Source organism: Haliotis cracherodii, unplaced genomic scaffold (genome assembly GCF_022045235.1).
Source record: "Haliotis cracherodii isolate W230 unplaced genomic scaffold, xgHalCrac1.p SCAF_8, whole genome shotgun sequence".
Taxonomy (NCBI): domain Eukaryota; kingdom Metazoa; phylum Mollusca; class Gastropoda; order Lepetellida; family Haliotidae; genus Haliotis; species Haliotis cracherodii.
In genome coordinates, this window is record NW_027266341.1 from 58,686,003 (window position 1) to 58,701,585 (window position 15,583).

At 39.8% G+C, this 15,583-nt stretch overlaps 1 protein-coding gene across 3 annotated transcripts in view; it reads left to right on the forward strand.

Moving 5' to 3' along the window:
• LOC139450680 (kelch-like protein 5) overlaps positions 1-15,583 on the forward strand; it is a 182,761-nt gene that overhangs the window by 75,468 nt on the left and 91,710 nt on the right. The window contains exon 1 of one of the 3 annotated variants that reach the window (XM_071232482.1): positions 13,414-13,629. The exons of the other annotated variants lie outside the window; for them this stretch is intronic. Within the exon in view, the coding sequence (XP_071088583.1) occupies positions 13,604-13,629 (26 nt within the window). The 5' untranslated portion in view covers positions 13,414-13,603. Of the gene's footprint in view, positions 1-13,413; positions 13,630-15,583 lie in introns of those variants that run through there. 3 annotated transcript variants of the gene reach the window in all.

A 15,583-nucleotide genomic window follows, 5' to 3' on the forward strand; every position in this document is an offset into this window, starting at 1 on the left:
TACAGAGCTTAAGTGAGTGAGTGAGTTTCACTCACTTCGATCCCTGTCCGTGTCATAACAAAAGACGTTACAGGATGGTACTTGTTATTACCCTTTCTGGTGGTTGTCATTAGATGGATAAAACAAGGAGGGGTTGGCTCAGAGTCAGTATACTGTGTCTGAGTTGGATGTTTATGTTAAACTTCGGCAAGGTATCTCGGTGGGCTAGCACTATAAAACTGGCATCAGTCTGGACTAGTACAAGCAGCCCCCCACACCCACATGACGCTTCAGTATTATCTGAAATAATATATTGATTAAAATGAGACAATTTTTTTCAAATATACACATTTTATAGTGTTTTGTCCTATGTAATATAGTAATACATGCGAAATTGTCGCGAATTAAGTATCACAATGTGTATTTTATCGTGAACATAGTATCGCGATACATATCGTATCAGAATATGTATTGTATCGGGTGATTGTCGTATCGTGACATCCGTATAGTTATGTACTATTTACATGGCATCATTACCTGCTATCATGTTTGTGATGTCTACTGAAGTGGAGGCTGTACTCTACAGTCAGCTGCACTCAACTATATAACAGTGGCCTATTAGTAATCTAGTCTGGGCCTGAAATACTTGTGCCTGGCTGTGTGGGCCATGCTCACTTTGTCAGGTATTATGACACACAATCAGCCAGACATTGCCACTATCATCACTGGTAGCAGTGATCAAAATTAAGAGTGCATGTCAAGAGGTCCTTGTCGTAACCCTGATGTTGAAGATAAAATATTTAGTGGCCCCTAGACTCAAATAGTGTAGTAGCCAGGGCTGGCTATCGATACAGATCATAGAGATTGATAATAGCTACCTAAATATTGATCAGTTATCCAAAAATATCGAAGTAACTTTGAGCAAATACGCCAAAAAAAGTCTGAAAATTATCGAGAACTCCACTCGTGAGTGCTGGCACATTTATGCATGAGGTGGTCGGGTAGTCTAATGGTTAAAGCGTTCACTCGTCACGCTGGAGACCCAGGTTCTATTCCCGACATGGGTACAATGTGTGAAGCCCATTTCTGGTGTCCCCTGCCATGATATTGCTGGAATATTGCTAAAAGCAGCGTAAAACCATACTCACTCATTCATCATTGGTTAAGCTTACTTGACCATTTTCATAAAACATCTGTTAGCAATCTGGAATTAGTCTGAAACCGTAGTCTATTAATCATGTTAAAAATCTTTTTCTGTCAACATGAACAGATATTAAGTTTAGGCATGTTGTTTCATTTTTTGTTAAAAGTTTGTCTGAACAGGACTTTTTTCCTATTTGATGATATTAATGTAGAAAAGAGTATGTTTGAAGCCCATTTCTGGTGTGCCCTGCCGTGATATTGCTGGAATATTGCTAAAAGCAGCGTAAAACAATACTCACTCACTCACTCACTCATTGACATCTATGCAGAGATTACTTTTTGGACATTAGAGATATAAGAGTTACTTTCAATCTTCGGCAATTGACAAAAAAGACAATACAAGTCTGCTTCGGTAAATTAAACTGTATTTCATCACAATAGTTTATTTAAGTTATTATTGATGACAACAATTTCATAATGATAATCGATAATATTTCTTCCCATCGACGAAAATTCCGATTATTAATCGTTTTCTGCCAGCCCTGCTTCGTAGAAAATTACACAGTCCCCAGGACCCCCCTTAATTGCGTATACTAGGGACTGATATATAGCCCAGGAACACTAAAATATGTTCTCTACAAAATACAAAATTCAAATGGAGCGCTGAACAATGCCTCATTCCCTATAGCTGAGGCAATCTAGACTTGAGGTGGATTCTTTTTTAGGTTATTCTCTGGTCTGGGATGGACTATGTCATCTGCTCGTACACCAACCATGGGGTATGAATGTGGGACCTATTCTTCCCCAAGGGGATGTATTATAGGGAGCAGGGTTAGAGGGACAAGATTTCAACATTTACAAAAATGGCACGATCTGATATCATTGTCTTCACTTCCTTAGTAGAAAGTGTATTTCTTAAAAAAAATTAGAAACTTTTATGAATTTCCTCGTAATGTGATAAGGACGTGGGCTGTCAACTGTCAGAAACTTAACAGTGAAATATTTGACTTTTCGTCATATTCATTCCGATGCTGGCAAACAGGATGGAGAAATGTCAGTGATTAGGGATGTATGCATTGTGAGTGCACGCACGGGGAAGTTATCAGCAGTATTAGTGCCCACTTGGTAAATAGTACTTGGTGACAGGATCATTTGTATGGTCACAAATACATGCATTGATTTCCTCATTGAATTAGAATATCAAGGATACTTTACATAGTGATATACTCTCTGACAGTTGTCAGACACAGAACATCCCCCAAACATGTTGTGTAATCATTTGATGTAGCCATCGTTTTTGCCCACAAGGACAAACAGGTCCTATATGCCAGTTGGTGTGTCTTCTCTGCCAATATTTCAGGGTGAAAAACAAGACAAGTTCAACGTAAGCTACAATATTTGTTTGATATTATGTTTCTTTAACGTTTGTGTTTATCATGTTTTATGCTGCAGAATATGGAAGGAGGGAAAACAATTTTCTTATCTTGTTGGAGCTGTAAATCTGAGCTGTGACTCAGCCTGTGTGTCTTTCATTGTCCCTTGATTGAGAATGACAAATGTCCAGATTGCATTATTTTGTGTATTGTAACTTTGATGTATTAATCAGCCCTCGATTTGATAAACAGGGGGGTATAGCGATCAGCACGTCCATCCGTCTGTCCGTTTTCTGTTTCAGGAGCAGACCCCCAAAACCATTGAATATTTCTTGTTGAAATTTGCTATGCAGATCAGTCTTGTGGTGAACTGGTGCCTTTTGATGACTTGGGATTTTTATATTTTTAATCTTTTATATTTTCATGATGACAAATTGATGACTTTTACTGAAATTCGAGGGTTGTTTCCGGAGCAAAATTCCAAACAATTGAATAATACATGCTGAAACTTGCTATACAGATAATTGAATTGTTTTAGAACCAGAACAGCATAACCTTTTTTCTTCACTTAACTTGGTATGTAGAGAAATAGAGCAGCTATACACTTTGTCCTGTCAATTTGGTGAAAATAATTCATCTGTAGAGAATATATGTGTGTACACGACTGGGACTTTAGAAGATACTGATCTGATCACAAGATTATGTGGATGTCTGTGAGACAGGTACAGGTATGTCAGCATTGATATCCCTTTAAGATTTGCATGACAGGCACTCTAACCATGGCAGGGAAGAGAATATTGTTATTAAATTACTATTCTTTAATCCATGGGATAACCATTCCATTGCCTTTCGCAGTAATTTGTATGGTGTTTTTATCTTGTCATTCTGCTTTATTTGCCCAAATGCTATCAAGGACAGGGGCGGTCGGGTAGCCTAGTGGTTAAGGCTTTCGCTCGTCACGCTGAAGACCTTGGTTCGATTCCTGACATGGGTACAATGTGTGAAGCCTATTTCTGGTGTCCTCCGCCATGATATTGCTGGAATATTGCTAAAAGCGGTGTAAAACCATACTCACCCACTCACTCACTATCAAGGACATGTTGAACAAAGGTATCCAATGGCAATGGCCCAAAAATGGGGTATAAGTAGCCAAACTTTATTTCTGAATTGCACCAGACCAGGGGATATGTCATCTCCTGATGACTCGTGTTTATGATTACTAGCTACACTTCTTTATGACCAGACGTCACTTACTCCTGGGTTATATTGATATCCAATACATATTCATTATTCTTTTAATGATCAGTCAGCGATATATCGATATTCATGAACAAAAACATTTGGTCTCCCCTGTACAATACTTGTTATTGTTCACGCTGGTTGGAATCAGACTTTGAACTTGGCTAAGGAACCCAGGATGCAAGGTAGGGGGTAACGAAGTGGAGGAGGTGAAACTGAACAGATCCTTCCACGTTAATTCTGGCTGCCTATCGACTATAGTTTTAAAAAGATTTTAGGTTGTTTTTTTTGTTATTGGGATCCATGTGTATTTTCAAATGGATAGGTAGGCGTGTTTGAACTCCATAACCCCTGGATCTGGGTCCAGGTTATCAGAAATTTGTGACTAAAGTGAACCACTTTGCTCAGAAATGGAGGATCATGTGGTTTTGTCAGGTATAATGACCCAGGCGCCTTGGCAATCTGAAGCATTGATGATAACAACGTTTTAATCATATGCAGTTATTTTATCTCTCTAAGTCTTTTTCACTAAGTAAGAAGCTTTTGCAGAAAGCATGTATATGATTTCTGTATTTCCAGTTGTAGCTGGTTCCTCGTGTCTCTGATGATTCAAGGGTCTTGCGCACATGTGGTGCAGTGCGCTTTCCCATGCAATGTGTGCACCACATTCAGAAGTGATTAATCTTTGTCTTCATTTGTTCCACATGACAGATTCAGTTTCACATATGATTTGGTGATTATCAAATGTGAAATAATGTGTTAGTGTCAGATAACAAGTTCATATCAAAGGTCGCAACAAATCAGAACTTGTTTCAATGACATTTGTTATAAAAAATATATCGTGACATAATGTATTTTTGTGTGTCAACTGGAGTTTTAGATAATGTAGTGTTTGGTTGTTACTTGTGGCGTCTAGGTAGACTGAATGGCATAGATTGTGGCTCATTATATCTCTCAGTGGTTTTACTGGTCCGACAACACTTACTTATTTACATTCCATCATGAAGCTTTAATATTGCTGACTGCACTCACTCACAGCTTTGAAGATTTTTTCCATAAATATTTAGCAGCTGTTACGTTATTAGGGTATTTGTATGGCATGAGAACAGAGTTACCTACCTTGATAATGAAATTACCAAGCTCCTCCCCGCGCGTGACACCTTCGTTACACTCTCGGTAACATGGTGTGGGCGCGGCCATTACAAGAATCTTGAAATTGCCCTCTAACCCCAAATGTAGTAATGTTTATACTCTTGTTTATGTCTTTGGAAATGCCATGATATTTCATTTTGAAAAGGTTTACGGCTGATCATGTTTTCCAGATGAATTTACTTTGTTGTTTAAATGATCAGATTGGTTCGAGATTGCAGACTAACGGAAAATCAACCAACTTCTCCCTTACATTCTTACTATATCAATAACATGATAGTTTTAATGAAACAGAAATTCAAATTGACAAACGAAGAAAGTAATTTAGCAGAGGTATGTGTATTCGGCGTCATGACAGTCGTCACTTGTTTGTAAACATAACGGTCATTCGGTTGCGAGTTCAACTCCAAGCATGGTTGGGGTTACCTATCACAGGAGGCGAGGATTTTGAGAACCAAGTAAATATTAAGTTGTGGCCTAATAAAGTATATCGATTTTGATTTGATAATTGGTAAATATATTGTTGTTTCAAATTCAGCCAATCAGCAGGCATGTGAGATGCTAACCTGAGTAAACTCCACATGGTTCCCATGCACTGTGCCTGTGTCTTACATTGCATCATACAGATGTTCTCATGAGGAAAAGCCATTGAAACAGGATTCAAGAACCCTAAAAAAATGCCCCGTCTTTTAACCCTGCAGTTGCTAGCTGATTAGCTATTACTTACAGACCACTGTTTTACAATATGTGGGAACATACGGAGAGATTGTTTGGAGTCATACGACAACAAAGACTTGCTTGTTCTAGCAACAAAGAAGATGTCGACTAAATGTGTATTCCTGGTGTATGGTGTATCAGCTGTTGAAAAATATAAGAGCAATTCTTCCACGAATTTGCTGTGAGATTAAGTTTCTCGAAAAAGTGAGGCTGGCAGATAAGATGTTGCTGTTAGTAGATCAAAAACATTTCCCAAACGTGTTGGAACGAGTCTTCTTAGGATGTCAGAATAAAACCTTACATGTGAATTAGGACGCCCTCAGTCATTATTGCTCAATCTAGTTGCTATGTTGATCAATTAGGACTTTGTCATGTGTAGTTTTATGTACTGATCATATGTTTTTTGGGTAATGACGTTATTGAGCATGGTGTGTCATGGCCATCATTGCCGGAGATGGGAAACTTTGCATAAAACATGCAAAATAATAGGAGGAAAGGGATGTTGTTCAGAAGAATCTCAAATACCTTTGAACGTCATGGATCCATATTTACTTTGTATCCTGCTGACAACAATGTTGGTGCTGCACCAATGTTGTAAACATCTATGATACATGTATGTGCCATTTAAAGCTGTCCTCCCACACTTACACTGAGGTGCTCTGATGTCACTCACATTCTGTTCACATCCGTTTTAAGCCCAACTCAATCACTGGGGACTATATGTAGGCAGTGTCCTGGTAGCTGCTGACATGACTGACATGATGATCAAAGTGGCATTTAACTCTGGCACTCGTAGGGCACTGTATGTAACCAGTGTCCTCGTAGCTGCCTGATGTGACTCAGATACTGATCAAAGTGGCATTTAACTCTGGCACTCGTAGGGCACTATATGTAAGCAGTGTCCTGGTAGCTACTGATGTGACTCAGAAACTGATCAAAGAGGCATTAAACTCTGGAACTTGTAGGGCACTATATGTAACCAGTGTCGTAGTTGCTACATGATGTGACTCAGATACTGATCAAAGTGGCATTAAACTCTGGAACCCGTAGGGCACTATATGTAAGCAGTGTCTTGGTAGCTACATGATGTGACTCAGATACTGATCAAAGTGTCATTAAACTCTGGCACTCACTCTCTAACTTGTCAGGCATGCCTTGAGTCGGGGACCAGCAGATCTCAGGAGGGATTCCCCAGAACAAACTTTAGAGAAAAATCCCCTAGATCTGATTTGTGAGTTATGTCCGATATATGTGTTTCTTATACCCTGCACCAGTCAGCACAACAGTTTTCTGTGATCAATTGGATGCTTGTAGTCTAACGTTGTCCCATTAGGACATTCCTCCGGCAGCGTAATGTGTCAGGTGATCCTCTTCCGGCACACATCTGAAGAGAGGAAACAAGCAGACAAAACAATAGACAGTAACTTAAAACACTTGGCCAGTGTGCTTCATCCAAAACTTGAGAAATGTGAAGTTCCCACCACACTGTTAGTGAGGCCATGTGTAGCAAATATGGCACTGACAATTACTAATCAGACCCGTTCACAGAGCTGATGCGTTGTGTTGATATGGATGTTGACATCAGAGAGATGGAAGCCTTTGTAAGTGTATCACCCAGCAATGATTGTTGTCAGATGTCTTAGAGGGAATATGTCCTTGCAACCATCCTGACACTAGATATGCTCAAATTTAAGAAGTAGACGAACATTTAGGACAGGAAATCCTTGTCTTTGATAGTTATTAAGAGATTTGTTGTTTATTATACACTGGGGTATGGTTGGAGCGTCCTCTTCCTCGCCAGGGATTCGGGGAAAGTATGGGACCAAGTACCCAGAGTTGCCTGAAACAAGGGTCAAGTGGTTACAATGAGTGCCATGGCTAAAAGCAGGTCACTGTATTCTGATAGACTTAGTCTATGGAAACATTTCTTTAAAATAATTGTACTTCTTTTCCAAAAGAACCTTTCCTCTTCTGCTGTGGAATCAAGGAAACTAGACATGGTTTACTTTGATCGAGACTTGCCTAGGCTTTTACTAGTTTTAGTAAACAAATGTATTGTAGAATATAAATTCCACACTCACGACGCAGGACTATACTCTGATAGCAGCGATGGTTACTCATGATATCAGTGACTGGTTTGCTGGCCCAGGCAGGTTTATGAGGCCACCGTATAGCTAGAATGTTGCTGGAATATTACTGATTGTGCTGTAAAGCATCCTCTCAACACCACCTACTGCATTACCTGCATGGCAGCCTCGTCTCCTGTATCCCTCAAGGGAGGCTGATTGTCGAAGATGGGTGTACCTTCACATGGCATGATACTCCTGAAGCTGTATGGGATTTGTTTCTGGTTGTCTAGCATCCTACCTGTGTCTGGCCCTTCATGTGGATTGTGTAACACACTTCCTCATTTTGCAGGTTGGACCACACATGGCAGACAGTTTCTTTGTAGTCAGTCTTGTTTCGGTTTCCCAATTCCCTGGTAAATGAGATACGTGCAGATACAGCCCATTTGTAATTGCACCACTTTATATCACTGCTTTCATTGTACTGTATTTATACATTTGTATCCACCATCTGTACAGTGTACAAGTCAACTGTATTCCATCTTGTCCAATTTGGAGTTGTTTTATGGAGCACATTTCTCAGAGAGGACATTTTCAGAATTTTGTTAATGAAATAGGTTATTTGACATATTAATTCCAAATAAATTCCAAAATGAGTGTTTATTAAAAACTACCTATTCCACTTCATCTTAACTAGGCAAAGATTCTTAATACTTGTCTGGCATATTTAGTTTTGTCATTGTACCAAAGCAGTAAGTGTTGCAACAACTTTCATACTGGCACTTCTTCTTGTTCAATAAAGATCATTATCATATACCCATCAATGATGTGAGGTATTTTGCATGTGTGATAGAGCCAACATGGAGACAGTCATATCACAGGGGGTGTAATCACCAGACCCGTATTCCAACCCCTGCTGGGCTGATATGGAATAACAATGCATTTCAGTGGTCAATCGATATCAACCTGAAGGGTTTGTTTGTATGTGATTTGTAAATAATCGAGTCTGGATCAGACAGTCCAGTGATTGATATCATGAACATTGCAGTTGGGATACAATGACATGCATCAACGAAGTCAGCAAACCGGGCCACCCGATCTCATTAGTCACAACTTATGACAAGCATAGTTGCCCCTTAAGACAAGCATGGGTTGCTGACCTATTCTAATCTGGATCTTTGGGTCCAGCCCAGGTGGTAAGAAATAGAGTTACATCCCTTGATGCGTCGTCTGCTCAGCAAGCTTTCCTGTGACATTGTCTTCCCAAAAAGGTGAACATGTTTTACTGGCTCCAGACCTATGAATTAAGAGTACATTACACCATCCAGCAACTCAGCAGCTCATTTCGAACTTGAAGTTTATGTAAATTAACTAAATCTTGGAAGAAAACAACAAGTCCCTGTAGATTTACTCTCTTTTCAGACTGACAGACTAGTGGCCATGTTTAGAATATTTCAGGTTTGGTTCGTTACTCGCTTGATATTGAGATTTATTGTCAATATGGCAGTTTTATTTTTCGTTTACTTCATGAATATGATAAACCTACCACATAGAAATAACTGATTGACCCTGTCTGGTGTTGAGACAATTTTTCTGAACAGTGTTGTGTGAAACATGAGTCAGACAGTCGCCACAGCCATCCTGCAGTGCATCAGCGTGGCGACAGTCTTATCACCCTCCTCCCATGGGGCTCGCGGCACTAGCACTTACCCACAGAACACTGATAACTTTTGAACTATCTCACTTCATTCTTTTGGCCAAATGTCTCATGTTTTCTCGAAAAAATTTAATGATTGTTTCCAAACACTTTTCGTCTTACTGGAATTGATTGTATCAACTGTACGCTTCAAATTAAAAGTTTAAGGAGTGTTTATCATTGCTAAGTAATTATTGGGTTGTAAATAATTGTGCACATGAGCTGTGACAACCCTTGGAGATTACTTTCCTCCAGGCTGGTGGCTGATGTCAGACTTGTAGGATACCCAATTATCATCATGACTTACAGCTATCATGATTTATGACTTTCTGTTCTTATCAGGACTTTCAATTTTGAAATAATGCAAAACCAGCTGTTTGTGATTCCCATTCAAAATGCCTAAAATGTTAAAAGTGAATTTAAAATATTTCGTGGCATTTATGTGTCTCATTGAATATTCAACATCGGTGAGCCAGAGTCCTATTCCATAGAGAGATTTTAGCAGCATGACTGTCGTTGCTCCCATGCTTTAACATAGGCTTAGGTAGTCCTAGTGCTGAGTTCTCATTGTGAAACAGGGCCCTGAGTGGTTCTGTCTCCTACACCCTTGAGAATTTTTTTTTTAAAAGTCCAGCTCAAGTCTAGATTGCCCCTAATCTAATTAAGGATTGTTTTGGGCTCCATTTTGATTTTTTTTTTCAGTTTGTAGATATATTTTCGAAAAAGATAACTTTATTTGTGAGACTAAATGTCAGCCTAAGGTGTGTGTGTTATGAGTGTTGGGTGACATTTGTTGCTGGTGTGGAAGATAGTCCAAACAAATACCGACTGATGTGTAATTCATGGGAGTCTCTCACAGTACTGTTTGTACTGAGTGCTAGCAGATATATGTAGTAGATAAAACAGACTGTGGCGTCCACAGATTTATGACTGTACAACTTTCACATAGACCTGCTATAGCCTTTGTACAAGTGTACCTTGAAGATGCTTATTCCTATTGGTTATCTCAAGAGCTCCTACTCTTTTCACTGTATTCAATCAGGGAAGCAATCAGTCAGGGATGCTCTCATCAAAATCCATTATGATTCATAAATATAGTAAAACATCTGTCTCAAGATGAACGTAGAATGAACTGTTGATTAGCTCTGATAGCTAGGTTACTTGTGAAGATCTGGGTTAGAGTAGGTCTTCAGCAAACCATGCTTGTTGTTAGAGGTGACTAACAGGATCAGTTGGTCAGGCTTGCTGACTTGGTTGATGCATGTCGTGTAGATCTATGCTCATGATGTCAATCACTGGATTGTCTGGTCCAGACTTGACTATTTACAGACCGCTGTCATATAGCTGGAATTTTGCTTAGTGTGGCCTTAAAACAACAAACAAACAAACAAACAAACTATAGGTATGTGGTTAAAGTCATCATGCAAAAGGCTAAGTGAGTGAGTGAGTATGGTTTTGCGCCGCTTTTAACAATATCCCAGCAATATCACGGCGGGGGACACCAGAAATGGGCTTCACACACTGTACCCATGTCGGGAATCGAACCAAGGTCTTCGGCGTGACGGGCGAACGCTTTAACCACTAGGCTACCTGACCGCCCTGCAAAAGGCTAAGTGGCTGACAAGGTGTGTAATAAGAGTTAATGAAATTGGGGATTGTGTGATTTGTGTGATCTGACAGTGTGTCCTCACACTCTAGTGGTGTGCATCTCTGATCACTTTGGGGAACTACTGCATAGCAAGCATGGCTGTTTATCAAAGGCCACCATGATATAACTGGAATATTGCTGACTGCCATGTAAACTAACATTCAATTGGCGAAAGTACCTCAAATAAAGGTCAGCATGGCTTGAACTCCCTTGTTTGGGGGCAACCATGTCATAGCTGAAATATTGCCGACTGTGATGTTAAACAACATTCACTCACTCACACATAAAGGAAAGTAGGGCTGGGACGGGTAACTCGGGTACCCGGGTCGGGTGGGTACTGAGTAGGACCCGGGTACCCACAGGACTACCCGGACCCGTGGTTAGTCACTTGATATATTGTTTAATTACAAAAATTGTTCGCATTTCTTTCTGACTAAGCACCCATTCCTTCTGATTTTTTATATGGTTGAATAAAGATATAACTTAATTCAGCTTCAGTGTATGAATGACCAGATTGTTTAATACATGTATCTAAATACGTTTTGCCAGGGCTATGCTAAAAATGTTCCGGATCGGACAATTTGAGACATCGCCTGAGACCTAGAGTGGGTACCCGGGTAGGGTAGGATAATAGGGGGTGGGTACCCGGGTAGTAAATTTGAACTCGTCCCAGCCCAGCCCAGCCCCTCATATAGGATGGGTGGGCAATCTGAAGTACAGCATCATCGTGGGGAGCAGCATGATGCTGCACAGCTGCACAGCCCTGACCATGTTAGAAAAAGTGCAGTTTACTTGTAAGATTCATGCTCCCTGCAGCAACAAGGATGAAGAAGACGTTGACAGTCCTGTTATATTAATTATTCATATGAAGTTTTGCATGCAGCATGGGCCAGTCAATGAGACCAAGGGCCATTAATCGTTGGAGATAGCCTCGTAATTGACAGCAGCTTGTCGCCCAAACCGTATCTCATAGCATCCTTTTGTTTCCTTGTCTTTAGACCTGTGACATTTCTATTCTCAGAGTAACAGGCCTGTCTCGTCTTGCATATTGCAGACTTAGAGTTGTATTCTCAATATCCAAGACTTTTTTCATGGGTAATTGTGGAAAGAGCGTTATTGGCATTCTCTGGTGTGATATTGCTGAATATTTCTTTGTTGACTAAAATCATGTTCACTCACTTTCTCAAGGCCGTGAATTCTCAAGGATTTTTGGTAATTTTGTTTTTTAAATATGGAGTATCAATCTAGAACACTGCCTATCATATATTGTAGCCTTACCTTTAGACTAACACTTAGTCAATGAAAACATTTCTTTAAAATAATTCTTCAAAAAAAAAACATTCCTCATTTGCTAGAGTTGGTTTAGTTTGATCTAGACTTGCCTAGGCTTTTAGTAATATCTATATATAATCTATGTATGTATAAATTCCACAGTCATGGCGCAGGACTACCTAGCCTTGTATTTCTCTCTGTGAGCCTTGTATTTCCTCCTGAGGGCCTTGTATTCCAAGGCATGTAGAGTGGTTGGGTAGCCTAGTGGTTAAAGCGTTAGCTCTTCATGCCGAAGACGCGGGTTCGATTCCCTACAAGGATAGAATGTGTGAAACCCATTTCTGGTGTCCCTCGCTGGAATATTGCTGAAAGTGGCATAAAACCATATTCACTCACTCACTCACTCACTCACTCACTCCAGGGCGTGTATTCCTTCGTCAAGGCCTGTCTCGCCCACTGTACATGTGTGGGCCTATCCAGTGTCTCACAGCCTGTTACTGTTCATATTCATATTGCCTTCTACAGGATGTTCAGGAAAACAGACCCATCTTTCTACCATATCTAATATGCTGGCCTTTCTGAAAGTGACAAAATTGTTGAAGGAGCAAAATAAATTTTCCCAACTGTCATCCAAGTTTTTCATCATTTACGGAACAATATCTCAATGAAGTCACTTTCATATGGTCTCCTTCATTGAAAGGAAATATTCTCTCTTTGAAACGGCTACGATAATGCTATTATCATGACTACTGCTTCAATTGAGTATCACGAATATGTCAACTGACACCCTATCTGTCAAACTGTAGGCAGCATAGATTGTGTGAGAAACACTTACAGAATTTCAATACCAAGTCATTGAATTGCTAAAATATCATCGACCATATTGGCCTATCCTTGAAACAGGTAAATACCCAACTGTATTGACCACATACAACAGGGACTGTTTACCAAGCCCTCCCTGTACTCCTCCATTCATACAACAGAGTGAGTCGGAGAGGCACATGTGCTGGGAGTGTTTCTGCCTCCACTCCATGTGTTTATATCAACCCTCCCTGCGCCCTGATTGGCTGCTATTGTTGTAAATGGGTCAGACCTGTCAGCGTGCTGCCTGCCACAAAGGCTGCTAGAGGTTTGGAGGAGGGACACACGGTCCACTGGTGATGACACACACTTCCCTCCACGAGCTGGAGCAAGAGCAGCAGGCAGGTCACATGGTCACACACCACTAGAAGCAAGGACAGCTAGTGGACAGTCCAGTCTTGTGTCCTGGTGTGTATTGGAGTGATATCACCCACATGGATTAAGTGGTCTGGACTCGGGGATGAGTCGGGGAAAGTTACAGAGAAGGTAAATATTATCATGTAAGGAGTGGAAGTTTGTGTTATTGATTACGAAGCCTACCTGTGGTATTGAACTTTGACTGTGGCAGGTTGGGTCATATGGTTCATGTCATGGACGGCCAAGAGGTGAGGCAGGGCGTCAAGTCAGGTGTGCGCTTTGTTATTGTTTTGGACTTGGGTTTGCTTGTTTGTAGTGACAGCTGAGATATTAGCTTGCCATTGATAATACTGTTTATCATTTGACAGACAAGTTACAAACAGTGTTGCGCTTGTGACAGGTTCATTTTGAACACTAAGTCAGACCGTTTAAATCTTACATGTCAGTCAGTGTAAAGTGCCAGGTTGAAATGATGATAAATAGCTGTACATTTTCTTAAAGGCTTTTCGGTTTTGTGTGAATGTTTTCAATGTTACATTAACCTTTGTGAAATGTGTACATTCCTGGATTGGACAATCTCAGCCTGATGTCCGTCCCATGATTGAAGTCAAGCATCCGTTTACCGATTGTTTTGTGTCTTTTTTGCCCTGGGACATTACTCAGGCTACAACAATATGCCATCTTTGTGAAAACATAGTTCAAGAACAAGGTTTCTGATTGACGTCAAATACAACATTGGGCCACGCTTTTTTAAGTTTGTTACACGGTTGTATTCTAGCTTTTCCACACAAGGTCGGTCGAAATAAAAATAAATGTCAATTATTTATTTAAATGAAAGTCATTCTGGCATAGAGTTAAAACTGCAAGTAACCTCTTAAATCACTGAGAGCAGACATGGAATTTATATAAAATTATAACAATTTATTTTGTATGAGAGAGTCTTTATTACTTGCGGGAGACATAATAAAAATAAATGTTTCTAGGTTTTATTTATTTCTTGGACTGGCTGCTTTCAGTAGGGTCGTTGGGCCCGTGAAACCAAAATAAAAAATGTGTGGCCTTATAACAAAAAATGACAATGAATTTCACATCATTGTCAGATTTGAGAATTAAGAGGGTCCTGAGCTGGCAGCTACAGTATCTGAGTCTAGGAACCTGCTAATATTTCAGCCTTTAACATTAGGGTTATGTCAAGGACCTCCTTGCTTTCAGGCTTATTTCCCAACACTGGTTGTGTAATGGTGACGGTTCCCAGTTAAGCCTGCTGTTACCTGAGTCTTTGTAAGGCAAACTATATGTTTACTTACTGTGCATGGTATTACCCACCATTGACCTCACACGGTGTACACAGCTGGGTGCAGGTGTTCATCAATATGGTTTGATTTAGAGAAGATTAATGGGCGTCCAGGTGTGATTGTTAAAGTACATGAAGAAAGATACATCAATTATTACAGATGGAATGTAGAAATCTATATACTTTTCCAACAAATATTCCACAGTTATGCCAGGGATATGTTGGCCGAATCATTACAACCCACACAGGGGATGTACCAGTATATCTCCTTGGCTGTACCCTACAGGAGTTGATGTCTGTGACAGCAATCAGATAATACGTAATCCTTCTTATCCAGTAAAAGTATGATTTCAGAGATAATATACATGTTAGTGTTTATGAATATATCTATGATATCATTCAATGGAAAATAATATCCATGATATCATTTATGGATATTTGAAATTCATGATATCATGTTTTAAAACCCCATACACCCGTTTCATCGTTAGGCCACACATTTTTTCTTTTCGTTTCACGGACATGCACCCCCCCCTACATAAAAATATATATTTTCCTGCTAGTAATATAGGCCCACTTATACAATAAAAATAGTTATATATAGAGGCCACATGAAATCCACAGCAGAATTATTTCCTTATAAATAAATAGATTATTGATGCTGTATCATCAACTTTTCGAAAATGAGGAGCAGCTTTCAATTTAATTTTAGTTTTGTACTTAAGATTTTAATGTTTGGGACCATGTACTTTCCTAAACTGCAATATGATATATAAACAAGAGTGAATG